General features: G+C 52.9%; 8 protein-coding genes across 8 annotated transcripts; 2 read left to right on the top strand and 6 right to left on the bottom strand.

The window, feature by feature from the left end:
* Window positions 1-746: 746 nt before the first annotated feature.
* RPS6 (putative 40S ribosomal protein S6) lies at window positions 747-1,496 on the bottom strand (the record flags this gene model as incomplete). Its single annotated transcript, XM_001465438.1, has 1 exon — window positions 747-1,496. The coding sequence occupies one exon, from the start codon at window positions 1,494-1,496 to the stop codon at window positions 747-749; it is 750 nt and encodes a 249-aa protein (XP_001465475.1).
* A 919-nt stretch (window positions 1,497-2,415) lies between these two features.
* LINJ_21_2140 (putative ATP synthase F1 subunit gamma protein) lies at window positions 2,416-3,327 on the bottom strand (the record flags this gene model as incomplete). Its single annotated transcript, XM_001465437.1, has 1 exon — window positions 2,416-3,327. One exon carries the CDS (start codon window positions 3,325-3,327, stop codon window positions 2,416-2,418), a length of 912 nt encoding a protein of 303 aa, XP_001465474.1.
* A 1,402-nt stretch (window positions 3,328-4,729) lies between these two features.
* Window positions 4,730-6,022, bottom strand: LINJ_21_2130 (putative centromere/microtubule binding protein cbf5; the record flags this gene model as incomplete). The annotated part of the gene is made up of 1 exon (XM_001465436.1): window positions 4,730-6,022. One exon carries the CDS (start codon window positions 6,020-6,022, stop codon window positions 4,730-4,732), a length of 1,293 nt encoding a protein of 430 aa, XP_001465473.1.
* Window positions 6,023-7,097: 1,075 nt separating this feature from the next.
* LINJ_21_2120 (conserved hypothetical protein) lies at window positions 7,098-8,255 on the bottom strand (the record flags this gene model as incomplete). Its single annotated transcript, XM_001465435.1, has 1 exon — window positions 7,098-8,255. One exon carries the CDS (start codon window positions 8,253-8,255, stop codon window positions 7,098-7,100), a length of 1,158 nt encoding a protein of 385 aa, XP_001465472.1.
* Window positions 8,256-8,837: 582 nt separating this feature from the next.
* On the bottom strand, window positions 8,838-9,986 carry LINJ_21_2110 (RNA polymerase II; the record flags this gene model as incomplete). The annotated part of the gene is made up of 1 exon (XM_001465434.1): window positions 8,838-9,986. The coding sequence occupies one exon, from the start codon at window positions 9,984-9,986 to the stop codon at window positions 8,838-8,840; it is 1,149 nt and encodes a 382-aa protein (XP_001465471.1).
* Window positions 9,987-10,498: 512 nt separating this feature from the next.
* LINJ_21_2100 (conserved hypothetical protein) lies at window positions 10,499-11,014 on the bottom strand (the record flags this gene model as incomplete). Its single annotated transcript, XM_001465433.1, has 1 exon — window positions 10,499-11,014. One exon carries the CDS (start codon window positions 11,012-11,014, stop codon window positions 10,499-10,501), a length of 516 nt encoding a protein of 171 aa, XP_001465470.1.
* Window positions 11,015-12,608: 1,594 nt separating this feature from the next.
* Window positions 12,609-13,010, top strand: RPL32 (60S ribosomal protein L32; the record flags this gene model as incomplete). Its single annotated transcript, XM_001465432.1, has 1 exon — window positions 12,609-13,010. One exon carries the CDS (start codon window positions 12,609-12,611, stop codon window positions 13,008-13,010), a length of 402 nt encoding a protein of 133 aa, XP_001465469.1.
* Window positions 13,011-13,424: 414 nt separating this feature from the next.
* Window positions 13,425-13,898, top strand: COX6 (putative cytochrome c oxidase subunit VI; the record flags this gene model as incomplete). Its single annotated transcript, XM_001465431.1, has 1 exon — window positions 13,425-13,898. The coding sequence occupies one exon, from the start codon at window positions 13,425-13,427 to the stop codon at window positions 13,896-13,898; it is 474 nt and encodes a 157-aa protein (XP_001465468.1).
* Between the last annotated feature and the right edge of the window lie 110 nt (window positions 13,899-14,008).

Raw genomic sequence — 14,008 nt, 5'->3', positions numbered from 1 at the left:
AGGAGGGCGTAGGAGTGGAGTTGGAGGAGGTTGAGTGCGGGCCCATGCAGAATGAAGGCAACCGTCACGGAAGGGAAGGCAGAGAGGGAACGTATTTTTTGTGGTTTGTTTATCCCATCGACAATAGCGTCGGAGAGAGTTCTGAATGGTGATGAAAGAGGGAAGAGAAAGTGCAGAGAGGGGAGAAGTGGGTGCATGGGCGGTGCAGCCAAGGAGCAACCTTGAGAGAGGTGTGTTGCTTGTTCGTTTTCTCAGCTATCCATGTCTTCAAAAACAGAGAAGGGGGATGCGTTGGACCGGGGTGCACACTGATGTGTGTATGTGTGTAAGCTACCAACGGCAAGGTACGGCATGGCAGAAGTGAGTGGAAAGAGAGCGAAAAGAAAAGAGGTAAAGCGACAACTCGCGTCTGTTTCGTCCCTCCCACCCGCACAGGACCACCCTCTCCAGCGCCGTCCCTGGCCCCTCGCCTATCCTTTCTCTGCATTCTGTCTCACCTTCGAGGTGCGAAACACACACACGAAGCAATCCTCCGTCCATTTGAGAGCATCGTCGTGCACGTCTGCGCACTTCACACCGCTGCCGCGACTGTGAGAGGTCGATGCCCCGCTGTGACTCTCAGCGTTGCGCTTGCTGTTGTTTGTTTGCTTGTTTGCTTCAGAGGAAATGAAAAGTAAAAAAGGGAAGAAAAAAGAGAGGGGTGGTTGTGTCCGTCGGTCTGTGTGCGCGCTTCAGTGGAAGGCAGCCTACTTCTTCTGGAATGCGGCCACCTCAGCGCGCTGGGCGTGCACCTTCTGGGTGTGCTTCTTGGAGTGGTCACGCTGGCGCAGCGCACGGCGGTTTGAGGCGATGAGGCGCAGGTACTCACGGCGCTCAGCGGCAGACGCGCGCACCTTGGCGATGGCGTCCTTGGCCTTCTTGGCACGGCGGGCCTTGACCCTTGGCGTGATCAGACGCTGGATCTTCGGGGCCTTCAGCCGGTCCTTCTTGCCGCTCTTCACGACGCGGCGGCGAACAACGTACTTGCGCACGTCTTCGGTGCGGGACAGGTTGAAGAGCTTGCGGATCTTGCTCGCGCGCTTCGGGCCCAGACGGCGGGGAGCCGTGGTGTCCGTCACACCCTCGATCGGCTGGTCACCGACCTTGGAGATGGTCACGTTCACCAGCGCAATGTCGCTCGCGAGCACGCAGCCGCGAACGTTCTTGCGGCGGCGCTCACCCTGGTAGCCGCGGAAGGTGTTGAAGCCGATTGCACCGCGCTTCACCAGCAGCGACACACGGCTGGAGGCGAGCACGCCAGGGACCATCGGGAAACCATCCTTGTCCGAGCCACCGCGCAGACGGAAGATGTAGCCCTTGAACTCGCTGCCAAAGATGGCGCCGTCCACCTCGTTACCGAGGCGATAGTCCTGCAGCTGCACGCGGCGGAGCACCTCGTCCGAGATCTCGAACTGCTTCACCGTCCCGTTGCGGGGGTACGCGATGTTGAGCTTCATTGGAACCTGTTGATGTGCGTTGGAAGGGTAGAGGTTAAGTTAGCCCCAGCGCGGGGTTTGTAGAAGAGAGAACCACAACGGTGGGGACGACCGCGAGAATGATAAGATGCAGAGGCAGGTAGTCTTACGTCGAGGCACGTGCACACGCGCAGGTGGGTCGGAGGAAGGCATCTGTGCGCAGGAAGTGAAGGGAGACGCGCTGCTTTGACGAGACGGCCCTCTCACCCTGTCCACTCCCCTCTACTTGCCTCTCCCATATTCAGTCCCACCTGAAACGGAGCAGGGCAGAAAAGGACATACAGCTCTCCCTCGTCCAGCACTCTCGCCACCGACACTGTCACAATCATCTTCTTGAAGACAGTGAGAGGACAGCGAGAGGCAGGCAGAGCGGCATACGTTCAGGCAAGGGGCGCTGCATCCAGCAGCCGCTAAAGGTGCTCAGTGTAGGTCAGGCGCAGCGATCCGCCAGAGTCTTGCGCACACGGCCCCCTAAGCCCGCTTCCACACAAAGGAAATGCTGAGCAAGCAGCGCACAAGGAGTGCTCCAGGGGCGGAGAGAGGGGGGATCAGCGACACGCGCTCCGTTTTGTTCTTTCCGCATTAGCTCTTCCTTTCGTGAGGGGTTTAGCTCCTACCAATACGTAATGCGGCATCACGCCGATACTCTTAGGAAAACGAAAAAAAGTGCTAAATGGTACTTCTCTCGGTGTGTGCGGGCGGAGTGGACCGTGCAAGTGTGCCTTCCCTCCCTCGAAGAGGGAGGAAGACACACTGATGTTACGAGAAAACTAAAGAGAAACAACCTCGACACACGAGACTCGCTACAACAGAGGAAACGCACTCTGCAAATCGGACGCGCGCAGATTTGGGGGAGGGCAAGGTCCATCACTCTAGGTGCCGGTACTGCGTCGTGCACCGCTCACATCGTGCGCGCACCCTCCCAGAAGTTTGTCCGCTGCACGCCCTTCGCCGCGTTACCCTCGAGCGACGTCATGGCGGAGATAATCTCGATCAGCGACGAAGTAATGCTGCTCTGGCGAGTTTTGTTGTACAAGGAGCTGGTCTTCTGCTGTAGCGTGCTGATGTTCGACAGCTGACCTTCCACAGCGACCAGACGCGCGGCCTGCTCCGAGAGCTCGTTCTCGCACACCGCGTTCAGGATGGCCAGGGTCGCGTGGAAGTCGTAGAAGTCGCGAATCATCTGCTCGTCCTCGTTCAGAAGCGTGTTGGCAAAGAGGTAACGACTCTTCTGGTTCTCCGTGCTGGAGGCGTCAGCCAGATCCTCCCTCCACTTCTCGTAGGAGGGGATGTTGTAGTAGCACTGCTTCTGCGAGCCAGCGCTCACACAGCGGTGAAAAATGACGTGGACGCGGTCGGCCTCGGGGCACAGTTGCTGCGCGTTCTCCCAGACGTACGTGGCGTACGCGAAGTGCATCGGCTCGTGCATGTCGTTGACGATGCCCATTCGGAAGGAGGACGGGTACAGCTTCGAGAGCGACTCGATACCCCTCTTGCCGAGGGGCATGAGGTAGGCGCGGCTAGAGGCAACGCTGTCGATCGCCTTCACAACGTTGCTATTGAGAGCACCGCACGAGCCACGGTTCGTCATGACGGGGATGTAGATGGTCTTAGCCTGCGGCGAGTCCCCGACAAGCTGGCCCGGCTTGCTAAAAGCCTTCTCGGTATAGCGAAGCGTGTAGTCACGCGTCTTGATCCGCACCTGCGCCTGGCGGAACTTGGCCATCGTCACCATCTTGATCGTCTTCACAATGGAGTAGAAGCGGTTGTAGCCTTCCAGCTTCTCCTTGTAGAGACGAAGTCTGCCAGACATTTTGAAGCGGGGACGTATTCGATTCCTTTCGGTACTTGTTGGTAAGAATAACTGTTCAATATTCAGTGACAAGGGGGTCACTGAAGAGGAGAAGTAGAACCGCAGAGAGATGAAACGGAAGAGAGATGTGCAGCGAAAGGTGGGTAAAGGCGGAGGAACAAGCAAGCAAGAAAAGACACAAGAACAGGGAAAAGAAAGTGCTAAAAGAGTGAAGCGCATCAAGTACACCATCAACCAAACGCAAACCAAAGTGGGCACAAAACGCCAACCAAGCGCTGCTTGCCCTTCCTTGCGTGGTTGCCAGTACGAGCACCACACGACGCTGCCGCACCCAGCGGAGCCCGTCTCTGCGAGGATAATAGTGACGCACCTGCCTTAGAGGTCATGACGCATCTACAGCGGCATATATCAGTAGGCTCATTGTTCGAACGCCGTTGGGATTTCACATGGAATGTCGTGTGGCAACGGCAGCGCACTCTCTCGCTCCCGATGACAAGTCAGAGTCCCTTCAGACACTGTGCTTGTCGATATATATATATATATTTTTTTTGCGACTGTAGAGAGCTCCTTCACACCGTTTGCTATTTTCATGTGTGTTTGTTCCGACAAGACCACTACCAAGGTCGGTATTCGTTTGTGTGTGCAAGACATTCATCGACTTGGACGACGGTGATAGGGAACAGAAGGGGTGGCGAAGAGACTGCACCGTCGCACGGCACACACACGCACGCACTTGCACCCAACTACGCTCACGCGCTTCATTTCGCAACGCCCACAGCTCCAGTGCAGCTTTTTTTTCGCAGCGCTTTGCGAGGAGGACAAGGCAGTGCTTGCATTAGATGGATGCCTGAGACGATCGCCTAAATGTACGCTGCCCAAGTGGGAATGCATAGTGAAGAGCGCGTGTTTCGGTGCATCTTAGGCGACGGCATGCACACATATACCGAAAGCGCTCAGTGTTTCCGAGAGCATCTCATTTTTTTTCCGGTGGTTTAGCCTGTTTAACGACGAGGAAGAGGAGGAAAAATACGATCAGCGCCTCGATAGAAAATGCGCACGCACACGCATACGCACACACTCAAACGGAGAGCGGTTTAGAATTAACCTCAATTAACCTGAGCGTCACAGCGAACAAAATCCGAAGACACCACAAACATGCGCAGACGTGCGCACACAAACAAGCGCACACTCCTGTATAAATCAACGTTCGGCAAGCAGAAAGCCCCTTCCACTCACCGCCTTTCTTCGAGTGCTTGCAAAAGTAGCCGCATAAACACCCCTTCCTTTTCCTCTCCCCTGCCTCCACAAGCACACGCACACACACTTCATCTCACCACGCATCATCGAGGGGTGGAAAAAGGCAGAGGACAGGGAACGCGGGGAAAAAAAAACAACATGCACACTAATCATCATCAAAGTCCGGCACGCGCTGGCGCTTTACACCGCTCACCTTGGACGGAGCCTGACCGTATTGGACACCTTCCGCGTTGGTTTTCACGCCTCCGTAGTCGACGTAGAACCAGTCCGGCGGAGTATTCGACTGTGGGCGACCGTACTTGTCCAAGAGGCCGTCCTTCATCATCGAACGCTTCTTCACGGCGATCGGGCCGAGACCCCAGCGGCGCGGGTACGTGTCACGGTCCATGATCACGCGCTTGCTTCGCGCAACGATGCCGTGGTCAACGGAAGCCATTTGAGACGTGGTCATCTCCGCATACGCAAGAGCAATGGCCTCACCCTTCGTGGTCATCAGCACCACAACGTCGTCGCGCTCAATGCCGTTGTCAAAGCGCGCGAGACCAGGAATCATCAGCTTCGCGCCATAGCACACGGCGTTGACGGCGGAGTCCTTCACGACGATGCGCTTGTGGTTCGACAGCAGGTACTCGCATGGCAGGATGACGCGGCGCAGATATGTGTCGTCCCTCTCATTCTCGTAGAGCCACTGAGCATCCATGACATCGTGCATGGTGGAGAGGTGATCGTTCTCGGTGATGACACCGGTGCGGATACGGCGCAGCTCTTCCATGTGGCCACCAGCGCCGAGGATGAGGCCGAGATGCACGCAAAGGGTACGAATGTACGTACCAGCCTCGCAGTGCGTCTCGAACACGGCCAGGTGCCGGTGCTTGTCATACTCGATCAGTTGGTTAGAGTAGATGTTGCGAATGCGGAGCTGGCGTTTCACTGCCGCGATCAGAGGAGGACGCTGAAAACATGGACCCGTAAGCCGCTGGAGAGCAGCGTTCACCTTCTTCTGGCTCACCGTATCGTGGAGGCGCAGTACACCAATGTACGTCTTACCGGCGTTTTGCTGGGACTTCACCAAGCGCGTGGCACGGTCGGTGCAGATGATTAAGGCACCAGTCACCTTCGGATCGAGTGTACCGGCGTGGCCAGTCTTGTCGCACTTCAAAATGCGCTTGATCCAGGAGACAACCTCGTGAGAGCTAGGGTTGGAGGGCTTATCCATGTTGATCATGCCGTACTTGATGTACTCGGCTAAGGGGCGGCGTAGTGGTGACCAGCCGCACTCCAGCAGCGTGAAATGGGTAGAGCGGACGTTCATCTTGTCATAGTTCTTCAGCAGCAGGGGCCACTCCTCAGCGGGGAGCGCGCTGTTCGCATCCCTATCCCCAGCAGGGATGCAGAAATCCTCGCTGCGCTGGATCTCTCCAACCTTCTTCTTGCCCATTGTCAAGCCAGTAAAGGGCCAGTGGCGCAACTTTCACACAAAAAGAGAAGCACAAACTGAAAGCGAATCAAGGTAAAGAGTATGAAAGGTAATTGTATGGTGAAATGCGCGAGACGCCAACGCAAAGGCGACGTACAAAAAAAATATAGCGAGAGAGAAAAAAGCAAGAGGACAAGAAGATCGTTGTGCAATGTGAAGCAAGGCATATGGGATAGCTTTTTCTTCAGTCGGCATATACATTCACTGCCGCACAGCATCAGTTAAACGACACTCTATCCGGCCTGCCACAGGCACATCGCGTAGTGCGAAGCAGCCGTAGACACGCGTTAGTCCAAAGCAAACTCACTCACATGAGCATGGCCTCTACCTCAAGCTCCACCCACCGCCCGCTCCGCAGGTCGCCGCACAGCCGCTCCTATCATGCCAGTCGCCACCCCGTGCGTCCCCCTCGAGGTAGCCTCAGGCTCCCCCACCAGTAGACAGCCAGAGGGCCGGGTGAGACGCGTCCGAGTCACGTTGGCATTTCGCCCATCACATGGGTGGCACACACGTGTTCACTGTGGCAGGTCTCTCCGATGCAACGCCATACATGACATGACCTCCAGCATCAGCAGCGATGAACCGCTCTGGCTTCCCCACGTCGTAGGCGCTTGACCCTGTCACCACCAGAAGTGGCTCGGCATTGGCAGAATCTGGGGGCTGCTGGGCTGCGTCCCACACGCAGAGTGGGGGTACTGGACCCTGAGATACCACGCTGAGGTGTCTCGCGCCATCAGGGCCCACGGAATAGTGTGGAAGAAAAACCTTCAAAGAAGTACACGCTTGTTCCCCTCATTATCTCGCAGAGAAAACCACCAAGAGGGTCGCTGTGTAGTGGCATGAGGATGCGTAGCATGACGCTGAGCCCATCAAGACTAAGGATCCTTGTTTTCTAATGAACCGAAAAAGCGGGGCGACGTATGTTTTCTCCTGCTGTCTTTGTTTACCTTCTACACCTATTGTGTTTTTCTCATTTTTGGACATAGTTTTGTGTGTGTGTGTGTGTGTGTGTTGTTTGGAGTAAACGGGGACATCATCATGTCTCGTTTTTCCAAAGAACATAGCAATCCTCTTTCTCAATGTAGCCAATGTAACACACAAATCGCGCGTCTGCTTCCTGCAGGGTAGGCCAGTGCCACAGTGAATAGCACGGATGCGTGGCATGGCCCTCAATCTGATGGCAGGCATACGCATCGTAGCAATACGGATACGTGCGAGGATAAATGGGACCGTATCCAATCGTAAGCTCCTCACCCTCTTGAATATCCCGAACGCAGATGACACTCAATCGCCCGTTTTTGCGGTGTGGCTCCTGGATCCAGGCGCAGTTGCTTTTTTCATCGACATTTGGTTCATTGATAAAGGGCGTGAAAGTAGTTTGCAGTTCTACAAACACCTCATTAAAGTAGTTGGCGCAGTTGTACTCCATCAAAGCATATTTCGGTACAGGGCGACCACACTTGGCTTGCTCGCCACTCATGAAATCCAAGTATCCGGGGTAAACACCGATAATGGAGAAAGCAGGTATTTTCTGGGCCGCTACCACACCTATTCCGCCACCTTTTGAGGCAACGCGCTCTTTGCGCAAGAACCGTAGCGACTGTGGAGACTGAAAATAACTTTGCACGAGAGATTTCAGCTCGCCAAGAAGCACTGCGTCATTAGAAGTGGTCTCCGCTTGCTGCAAGAGCTCTTGAATCCGCTCAACGGTAGCCGGTGGATACTCGTCGGATATTGTTAGTGCTCTCTTCGCAGCACGACGAGCATTGTCGCACTCGCTCGGCGACTGAGGAGCGGACGGCTCTTTGTAATCGACTGCTTGGCACTGAAAGCAGGCGCGCATGTGCTCTACGTATGCAAGATTCGCAGGTTTCCACATGATCTGCTCCGGCGCTGCAGGCTCCGAGCAATTTTCATGGACAGTATTACCGCAGTAGCAACAGATTTTCATGTCATCGTTGCCTTCTGGTGAATGGCAAATGGAGCATATTTTGAAAGCGCATCGCAACTGAAGGTCAATAAACTTGGACCATACATCGCCGTCTGTGATCGTTTCCGTTTGCTTTTCGATATTCAGCGTCTCTTCCCAAAGTGTAATACTGTATGTGTTGTTCCACCAAAATCGCCTTGTGGACTCATCATCGATATTCAGAGACCAGTTCTCACATGCCGTAGGAACCAGCACTGGTGACATTGTAACAACCGAGAAGAGCCCACAACTACGTCGGTGTGAATGCGGGGGATAAAAAGGGGGGAACACCTCATCTCGTCATTTTGTTTGGTTCGCGTAGAAATTTTAAGCACGCAGAGAGGTGTTCCGGGAAAAAAAAAGAGAATAGGAAAGGACAAACATAATTTTTTATTCAATGGCAACAGGGCAAGCTATTGAATCAATGTCACCTTGAATGCGGGATTTCCTTCGTTCCCCCAAAGGCGTCACAAACGCTAAGGTGGTACTGAGAGGTCAGCTTTCACAGCTTCGCATTTTCTTGTCCACTGCTTTGCAACGCGTACGACACAAAAGAAAGAGTAGGGCTGAGAAGCATCGTTCAAGCGCTAGCCGCAAGCTATCCAGTGCGATAAATATGTCCCCACATTCCATCTTTCCCTCTTTCTCGATCTTTCCTGACATGGTACAGGCACATTGACCCCCACAGCTATTCCGTTTAAATAACACGATTTTTACTACGTGCTTGTGCATCAGAACAGCAGTCGTCGGTGCACAAGCGCAACTACCGCTAGTGTCATGCCTCTTGTACTACCGTAGCAGCGTGACTCAAAGAGACGCGAAAAGTGAAAGTGGCTCTTTCTTCACAGCAGCGGAGCGGAACTTCTCTCTGATCTCCTCTCCTCGAAAGAAATCAACGCTTCGGCCTAGGCTATGAGGCTCAAACGGATCTCGGAGAAGGATTACTTCGTGGCCCAGAAGGTGCCAGCGCTCCTTCTCGTCAAGTTGATCTAGGAACTGGCACCATTGGTCTTTAGTGGAGAAGCGTTCTCGCGAGCGGATATCGACTACAGAAGCGTCGAAGTCAAATCCACCAGGAGTACCGTAAAAAGCGAAGAAATCAAGCACATCCTTTTCCACAAGTGAGATATCGGCTTCCTGCAGAGGCAAGATGGAGGCTAACTCATCAACATGGCTGATATCGCCTTCGGACTCCGCTGCCGTGGATACGATCGCATTCACTCGTTGACTAACTGCCTCCTCGTCAAAAGAAAGAGCTGTGCGGCCTGTATCCTTCATAAAATGAATGTACATGATGGACAGGGCGTACGGTGAGATCCAGCCTCGCCGCGCGTTCAGTATTTGCTGCTCGCGCCCCCACTGCTTGGCGCCTAGCACCCCCAGCCGAAGTCGAGGATCACCTGCCATGTAGTGCCTCAGTAGCAAAGAATTCTTCAGCCCGTCCAACGAGAGAGAAAGATCAAATTTGGTGCTCTCCTGGGCACTTTTACGCACGTACTGCACTATTGGCACTCTTGCACGAAAAATGCGCTGTGGGTGCAACTCGACGTCGCTGTTGCATTTGCGAATGTGAGAGAATATGTCGGAAAGGCACTTTTCCTGGCGTTCACGTGCAATGACGCATGCGCCGCTTTGTCGCGTGCTTTCAGAGACAATTGGGAAAGAAACTATGTAATCCGCGTCACCGTCTGTAAACGAGGTGCCAGACACAATAGAACCATATGGCAACACAACGGGAGAAGCGCTTTTCTCTTCCTCCTTTGCACCCATATCAAGAGAAACCCCTTTGAGCAACCCTTGCAGCCACCTGCGCTGCTCTAAAATTTGTGAGTACTGCTGCTGCGACAGTATTCTGCCCGACAGCTCGGCGATCTTACTGCTCATGCTAGTGCCTAGCTCACCGCCATTGCGGCGATATGTAGATGCCCGTGTTAAGAGACACATGCCAAGATCCATAAAAGGAAAGGTTGAGAAGGGGAGAGACAAGAGGAGCCGGAGAGAATGATAGCAACGCAAACGAACAAAAAAAACGTCTTGCTTTGATGCTGTAAGAAAAAACGAGAGAAACTTTGCATATGCGACAGCCAATGGAAAGCCAAAGACAGATTCTACAAGTGAGACAGACTCTCGCTGAAGCCGAAATTATCAAGCGCGCAAGCAATGTCAAGATAGGTAAGCCAACTTGGTAGATGTTTTCCAGGTTGAAGCGGGGCCAATAGCAAAAGGCACACGTTCAAAAGCTTGCATCTTTTTTCCCTTCTTTTTCGATCTAGTGAGCTCATACTTCGCTGCAAGGAATCCGTCGTCCGCTGAGAATAGTAAACCTTCACCCAAAAAGCAAACTCATGAGTCTATTGTCCTCTGTTGGGTTCTTGCACGTGCTTAATAGCAGCGATGAGAATTGTTTTTCGCGAGGCTCCTAGCGAGTGCTGTCTTGCTAGAGGAGGGATGCAGAAGGTTTCACATGATCATTGGAGAGAATCGAGAAATGAATCGATGTCGTCATCGTCGTGCACAGCAGCAAGAAGCTCTTTTTCGGCCTCGCCAGCAAGCTGCTGAGCAGTTTTTTCACAGTTTTTCTCCTCTGGCTTCCTGCGGATCGAGCGCGGGATAAACAGACGCTTGTGCTCGTCATTTACGAGCGTGCCTTTCGCAAAAAAAATGTCGTCATCCGAGTCTGAGTCTACGGCCGGCGGCGTTGTAGCTACAACAGGTGTCTCCTCCTCGGGCTCCTTGTTTTCTGCTGCCTCGAGGTCTCGAATCATGCGCTGCACAAGGCGCTTGCGTTCGTTTTGTTGAGGTGCCAAAAAACGGGCTCTCTTCAGGGACTCCAATTCGATTTTCAGTTTTCCGAGGCCCTCTCTCGATAGCCTTACCGTCCATTTCAATTGCTTTTCTTGCCTCTTCCGCTGCTGGTACTGCTCACGCGTTTCTTTAAAGCCGAATTTTCGACTCTGATCCGCGGCCTCCTTCGAGGTGGGCATGATCGATTGCTAGGTTGGAAAAGTATTGCTGTTTGTCCTTGACACACACTAAGGGATAGACGATGCGGCTTTTCTCTGAGTTGTCACCGCACGTATGTAGCCGTGAGGAAGAAAATTGTGCGCACGTAAGCAGGAGATCGAGATGGTGCCATGAAGGTTAGTAAAAGAAGCTTGGCACGGGGTCTCCAGTTCCTGTGCTAGCACAGCCGAGGCGCCTTGTCTCAACGCATGCCGCGAAATCGGGATCGAAGGCTTTGACCGCTAAGTGACTCAAGAACTTCGAGGAACGAAATGCACAGAGGAACGCTCACCTGAGAGTGGGCGTTCCTGCCCCATCCTCTGGATTTTGTTGTGACACAGCTGGAAAGGAGTCCGACTGCCACGCATGATGTCATGACGATTCCCCCCCCCATCTGTTCATTACTTTGGCAGAGGTGCCAGTTTGCGGCTCACTGCGATGGTCTGCGGCCTTCATATGGACTCATTGCAAGAATCACCTGTCCCCTTTCCGCGTCTTACATGACCAACCAAAACGTTTGCTGTCTTTCCGAGATGCTTCGCACAGAACCCCAAACAATCGAGACGAAACTCGTGCACATGCTCCAGTTGCTGCGAATTTATCCCTTCGAAAGCCAAGATGTGGTCAGGCGCGGCGTCATACTAGCTATTCCTGGTGCCCGCTCTGGAGACACCAATCCTCAGAGCCGATAAACCTTTCGCCTTTCTCATTCCTGCATCTTTTCGTGTTTTTAGCTTTGACTCAGTCGCAGAATGGAGTCGCCAAAACAGCTTTGCCTCTTTTGCCGGCAGCATGAAAAAGTTTTAAACATTGGTGAAATCGAAATATGCCAGCGATGCAACACCCGCTACGGTCAATTATGCCTCATCTACAAACGGAGAGTTTCCTCCTCTCTCTCGCCTCTGGGTTGGGATGCTCGGCTTGTTAGTCATTGCCCGAACAGCAATGTATACCCAGATGACGACGCACCAGTGTTCTACATTCAATGCAGCAAAGGCCACATCACTGTTACGACGGCAGTTGATAGAGTTGCCTTTTTTGCCGCTGCCAGTCGTCTTCAATTCGACACCAAGTGTCGGAAGCCGTATGCCCAGAAGGCAAAGAAGACTGCGAGAAAAAGAAGCTGACAGGCAATCGCTGACTCTTTGTGTCCTTTCTCTGGGCCAAGTGTGCTCACTTATGTTGAAGGATTGTTGGACTGCCGTTTTCCCATCCTCAGTTGTCAACTTCGCTCAGTAAAAAAAATCGCCTCTTGGTAGATCTGCCCAAAGTACACAAAAGCATTTGAGTAGCACCTTGTTTTTTTTTTTAGGGAACCATTGCTAACTGTTCCTCTAGAGCGAAACAAGAGACTCTCATTGAAGTCTCTTTTTTTTTCTCGCTGCGCAATTACAGCTAGCATATATAATGCTTGCGATCTTTGCGTGTTTCGCGTACACGTTCTACGTGAGGCTGCCTGCTCCTCTGTTGGGCTTTGAATCTATATGTTCATCTGTCTCTCGCATCTCGTCTAAACTTTTTTTTTGAGCTTGACATCTCTCTCTTTGAGGGACTGTGGTAGTATAGCACTTAAAGATGGTGAAGCCGACTGTTTCGAAGGCTATCGTGAAGAAGCGCACGAAGCGCTTCACCCGACATCGCTATGAGCTCTTTCCGCAGCTGAGCTCTAGCTGGCGGAAGCCGCGTGGTGAGGACTCCCCGGTCCGCCGCCGCTACAAAGGCCAAAAGGCGATGCCGAACAAGGGCTACGGTAGCGACCGTGCCACCAAGTATATCACTCCGTCCGGCTTTCGCAGCTTCCCCATCAATAACGTGGAGGACCTGTACATGCTCGTGATGCAGAACCGCAAGTACGCTGGCGTCATCTCTCACACTGTCGGTGCACGAAAGCGCAAAGCTATTGCTCGCAAGGCTATGGAGCTTGATGTGCGCCTGGCCAACGGGAACGCGAAGCTGCGCAAGATCGCTAATCAGTAGGTGACTATAAAGTGCTATTGAATTTTTTTTTCTTTTCCTTTCACGAAACAAAAATCTGTGTGTGCGCATTTTCTTACTCTCCATTTGGTGCGCACCCTTCTGGGGGTATGACCTTCAGCACACACAAAGAACGTGTGCTGCGCATATGTGTTCAATGCATGTGCTTTTCCTCTCTTTGTTTCTATCAAGGAGGTTCATATGAGAGGGCATGCTCACAGCAGCTTCCCTTATGCATATGTAGCCTTCTGAGTTCAGATGTGATACTGCTCCCTTGATCTCCCTTTTGTGTTTTTGTTCGAAACAACAATGACGCTCTTACATTCTCTCTACCTATTATCGTTTCTTTCGCATCTGAAAGCGTGGTACTAGTTAGCTTTATCTTAGTAAAACAGTTACCATTCACTGCCACCAAAAATGCCACACAAGGAGCATAAAAAGTACAGGGTTCAGCGTGAGGACCTGCCAGCAATGCCTCACTTCAGCGATTTCAACGACCCGCGCTTCTGTGGGACAACCAACAAGCAGAAGAACGGCATTCTGGCCTACTACCAGTGGCTGCATTGCATCGGCAACTGGGGTGAGGAACACTCCATGTGCAAGAAGATGCGTTGGTATGTCGAGCGCATGATGCACGAGACGTGGCTGGAGAAGTGGGAGGAGAAGCGTGCTCTCGGCCACTTTGACCACACCGTTCTCTACGGTGTGAAGCCGTGGAAGGAGTTCGAGCCGATGTACCAGCCGGTGAAGAAAAACCGCAAAGGTGCGTATGAATACTGGCTAGACCGCGACTTTGAGCCTCTGTACGATGTCGATGCGTCGGACTGGCGCGAGAAGGCGCCGATCCTTCACGACATGTTTGTGCTGGGCAAGAAACCCGTGTCCGAGTAAGCACTGACCATGGAGCTTTTAGGGCGCATAGTGTGTTTCTGTTTTCAACTACAAGAAGTCAAGTGCGAATTGATCTGTCTCTTAGCTTTTTTTCTTTCCGCGGACTGAAA

Source organism: Leishmania infantum, chromosome 21 (genome assembly GCF_000002875.2).
Source record: "Leishmania infantum JPCM5 genome chromosome 21".
Lineage (NCBI taxonomy): Eukaryota > Euglenozoa > Kinetoplastea > Trypanosomatida > Trypanosomatidae > Leishmania > Leishmania infantum.
The sequence above is the reverse complement of the archived record's forward strand: the minus strand, read 5'-3'. Positions and strand labels throughout refer to the sequence as shown.